General features: G+C 60.0%; 1 protein-coding gene across 1 annotated transcript; it reads right to left on the bottom strand.

The window, feature by feature from the left end:
- Positions 1-2,068: 2,068 nt before the first annotated feature.
- Positions 2,069-4,726, bottom strand: B0H18DRAFT_899461 (uncharacterized protein; the record flags this gene model as incomplete). The annotated part of the gene is made up of 2 exons (XM_048041445.1): positions 2,069-2,745; positions 4,622-4,726. Coding segments are annotated over 2 exons (782 nt in total), but the record flags the coding sequence as incomplete, so codon positions are not given.

Raw genomic sequence — 4,726 nt, forward strand, 5'->3', positions numbered from 1 at the left:
CGGTGAGGAAAACGGGCGGCGCAAGAGGGCAGGACGAGAGGGCATCTGTGTGGATGCCAGTGTACACATGGGCATTTGCAGACTGGTGGCAAGTAGGCACCGCGGGCCCATTGCTCGTTCAATGTATGAACTTCCTGGAGCGATGTGACTAGCAAGGAAAGGTGTTAATAGATATATATCGCTCACCTTCGGTTTTCATCTCTCTGCTTTTCTTTCGTTCATCACTCCCCTCGTCCTACCCGCCCCTCATCCTATGACCTTCATCTGTGCTCATTGACGTTGCGCTCTGGGTTGTACTCGAGCTTCTCGCGTTCCGGGCTGTGGATTGGTACGATGGCGGTAAGTTGAGTGTGGTTGAGCGGTGTGCAGTGTGGTTGCGCGCGAGTGAAGTTCTAAGCGCCTGCTCTCTCCGACGCGGGCGATTGTCGCAGACGCTCGCATACATAAATGAGCGAGCCCATGAAACGGTCGGATGAGTAGACGGACAGATGAGCAGACGAGACGAAAGAACGGGCGGATGAATGAACGGGCGGATGAATGAACGGGCGGATGAATGACCGGGCGGACGAACGGATGGGAGTTCAATATAGCTTTCCCGGTATTCCGATGCATGAGTAGTCCAAGTGTTTGACGGTTGTAGTACTTAATGATCTTGTACTGTAGTATTCAATACAGTCCGGCGGTCACGCATCACAAGGCCCCTCGCCACACCGGTAAAGGACCCTTGTCACGGGTCACTGAGGGTCCCGCCGGTTGTGACAAATGCACAAAAATTTGGCCGCATCCGGCGGCGGCTTCAGCACTCGTTTCGACGACATTTATAGCCCATCGACGCTCAGCCGCACCGTCTGCACTGTCTTTGTCACACGTCACCGTCGCTCGTGCCGCGCTGCCTTGAGGTACTTGTGCAGGTAAATCAACGGATGTAGGCTTTGGGAACTTAGGAATCAGTTGACAAGACTGACGAATAGTTCTCAACGGCACGATCTCCCCCGCTGAAGTCCCGTCCGCTCTCAGCGGCATCTTCTGCACGTCGTACATCATGTGTATTGGGTCCGCTGAGGCAGGGAGCTTGGCGAACCACTCGACGTAGGCCAATGGACCTTCATTGGCCCATTCCTCAGGTGCCTCCATCTCAGCCATCGTCCCATGCTGGCGAATCTTCGAAGGGAGGCGGAAAATCACCTTCACCCTCCCTATCCTAGTACCTAGAGTTTTCGCAGCATGTAAGCATGAAACGTAAGCATGATCTGATATTGTGAACTCACCTTGGAGTCCTGTTGCCTCCGCTTCATCGCCCTGTAACACCACCACAGTGTCAAATCGCGCTGCGTCGGTACCGCAAGCCGGTTTGGCTTTGACAGCGTCGCGTTCGGGCTGAGCGTCGGTAAGTGGAATTGTAGTGAACTTGAAGGTATGGTAGACGTCTAGACGTGAGAAGGGTAGGTACGAGCTTGCCTTGTCCAGCTCCGTAGGAGTAAGTCGATGGCCGAGTTTGAGTGAGTACACGTATTGATTGAGCGCTTTGGTGAATCCGCGAGCACGATGTCTGTCCACGATGGACAGAATTGGTTGCTGGACGACGGACGGATGCTTGGGCATCATGAGCCCAGTTCTGGGACGGTGAGGGTGGGGTTCTGGAGGGACGCGAGAGTCGTCGGTGTTGCAGGAGTCCTCTCGAAGCCTCTGGCGAAGCGTCTCGAACATCGCAATTTTTTCCTGGCGATCCAACCACTTGACCATTTGCAGTCGTGCGTCGCGATGATTGGATGCTCGCCACGCTTTTTTTGCGCAGTTGATGTGCAAGCGTTCGAACATCTCGGTATTATAGTTGTCAGTAGTTCCTAGATTACGAATAGAGTCAATGTAATGGTGTAGGGAATGGAATTTGGGGATGTCGAGGTGCTCACGGATGCCGAGGGTCTTCAAGATGGATTTGTGCTTGTGGTAGGTCTTCAACGTGTTGTCCATGTACGACAGGGTCGTCTCGTTGTGCGTCGGATACTGCGCTAAGTAGATGAAATCGAGGAGCGGCGGAAGGTGTGGATGACAGCGCTAGGGACCCGACCTACAGACACCCCAGAAGAATGCGGGCCATGTCTTTGCGCTCGCTGCCGGACACCTGTGAGAGCGAGGAAATCCCGTTCTTGAAATGTCGAGTTCCGTACGCGGGCGGAAGACATCGGATACGGGCGTCGAGCTCCTTCTCGTCCATAAGTTCGCTGCACCATTCGACAATGTGCTTGAAGACGCCCTGGTAGAGCTGGTGGAGGACGTCGGGGGTGATGCACATATGGATGTCGGTATAGGGTAGGTCTTTCCAGAAGGGCTCGAGGACGTAGCCAGAGACGTTAAACTCTTTGCACGCGTTGAAGAACGGTGCCGAGCCCTTCGTTCCTTTCGCCTTCACCTTGCGTAACACATCAAGCATCCATATCTGGCGACGTGGAGTTCTCGGTGCGTCTTCCCCAAGACCGGACTCGGGACACTGACAAATGCTGCACGTACCGTACTTGGCGCAAGTCACCAAGCATTGCTCGGGATAGTCTGCTACGTACGATGCGAGAACGGGGTGAACACGGCGAACCTTTCCATCGCCCCCGGTAACGTCAATCCCTGTTTTCCCAGCCTCGATCAGAGGCTTAAGAATCATCTTGACAGATGAGTGGAACAGCTGCTGGACCAGAGCGCGATGCTTGCGATCGGTGAGCCCAGTTGCGTCCACCTTGTCTACAGACAAGTAACCTATCAGCACGCATGCGTAGTGCATTGCACGGGTAAACCCCCGGGTGTCTGGGGGCTTACCCGTACCCGTACCCGCCGGGTACCGTACCCGCTTCACGGGTGCGGGTCACGTGCGGGTACCGCGGGTCTGCGGGTCCATGCGCGGGTGGGCGAGCAATAGGTGGGTGAGTGGGGTAGTGTGCAAGAGGGTGGGGAGGCTTGCGCAGGCGAGCGGGCAAGCGAGCGAGTGTGCGGCAAGCCGGTGGGTCAACGGTGCACCCGTTGTCCTCGCTGCCATGCCCCCACCCTCCATCCTCCTCGCTCGCGGTCCTCCGCACTCGTGCTCGCGCGTTCCTGCCATCCGCCCGCGCGTCCCCCGACAGCTCCGCACCCGCAGACGGGAGCGTCCACATGCTTCCCGTCTGTACGTGCCGCCCGCCCGCCGTTCCGCCTTGTTGGTGTGCCCACCCTCACTCGTCCTTCGCTCGCCCGTTTGCCCGCCCAACGTTCATCGGCCATGTCTGCGTGCTGGGCATTCGCCCAGCACGCTCGTGGCCGGTATGCGTGTGGTGCGCGTCCGCACCGTGTCCCCGTCCGTGCCAACTGGCGTGCCAGCTCGTTCTCCCGCCTCGCGGCGCGCACGTTTGGTGGCCGTGTCTGCGCGCCGGGCATTTGCCCATCGCGCTCGCGGTTGCCGTGCGTGTCGTCGCGCGTTCCGGCTTGCTCATCCGCTTGCTCGTCCGCTTGCCCGTCCGCTTGCCTGCCCGCCTGCCCCTCTCCCCGCCTGCCCGCCCGCCCCTCTCCTCGCCTGCCCGCCCACCTTCCCGTATTTCTGCTGACCGTGAGCTCTCCCATTTGTCCGCTCGTCCGACTGCTCACCTAGGCGTTCACTCTTCCGCGCGCTCGTCCGCCCGCCCGTTTGCTTGCATGTGCGTTCGTCGGCCGTGTCTGCGCGCTGTGCACTTGCCCAGCGCGGTCGCGGTTGCCGTGCGTGTCGTGCTGCACGACGCCGCGCCCTGTGCCCACCCCTCCCCCGTTTGTCTGCTCACCTACCTGCCTGTTGGTCCGTTCGTCTACCTGCCCGCCCGCTCGACTTCCCGCTTGCTGCCCGTCGTCCCACCTTCCAGCTCCCCGGCGAGCTCCATCCACTCATGCACCCGTTCACCCGATCACCAACCCGCTCTTCCGCCCACTCTCTTGCAGGCCCCTCCGACTCTGTGTCCACACCCGCAGCCTACGTACCTGTCCACAGGCTCGCTAGCCCACCCGCTCGTTTTGCGCGCGTTCGTCGGGTGCGTTTGCGAGCTGGGCAGTTGCCCAGCGCGCTCGCGGTTGACGTGCTGTCGCTCGTCCGCCCGCCGCCTGTTCGTCAGCCGTGTCTACACGCAGAGCATTGGCCCTGCGTGCTCGCGGTCGTCGTGCGTGTCGTGCTGCACGTCACCGCGCCCTGTACTTACTGTTAGTAAGCCCACTCGCGGTGCCTGGACTCACCTGGTACTCGTCCTCGTCCTCGCCCTCGCCCTCGCCCTCGCCCGTCCGCTCGTCCTCTACGCCCGCCGTCCATTCGTCGTCCACGCCCAGTGCATCGCTTCGTGGCTGCGTCCAGGCCCGCGGTGTTCGTCGGTTGCGTTTGCGCGCAGGGCCCTTGCCATAGGAGTTCGCCGCGCGCGCGCATGCGCAGTGTTGCGGTGCCTGAGGCCGTGCACGAATCGACCTGGTAGAGGGAGAGGGAGCAGAGGCATCCCCGCGAGTTTGGGCGCTCGCGGGGTTGCCTCTTTTGGCAATACCCACACGGCTGCAGGGCGGGTATGCGGGTACGGAAATCGCTACCCGGACCCCTACCCGCGAGTACCCGTACCCGTGACCTGCGCGGGTTGGCCGTACCCCTGCAATGCACTAACGCATGTGTGTTCCGAGGGCTTACGTTGCAGAGCCTTCGGGATGTTGCCTAGGGTCATATACACCGGGTAAGCCGATTTGTTGCCTGTGAACTGTGTGAGCT

The sequence above is a fragment of the Fomitopsis serialis genome (genome assembly GCF_022376445.1).
Source record: "Fomitopsis serialis strain Sig1Antser10 chromosome Unknown B0H18scaffold_861, whole genome shotgun sequence".
Taxonomy (NCBI): domain Eukaryota; kingdom Fungi; phylum Basidiomycota; class Agaricomycetes; order Polyporales; family Fomitopsidaceae; genus Fomitopsis; species Fomitopsis serialis.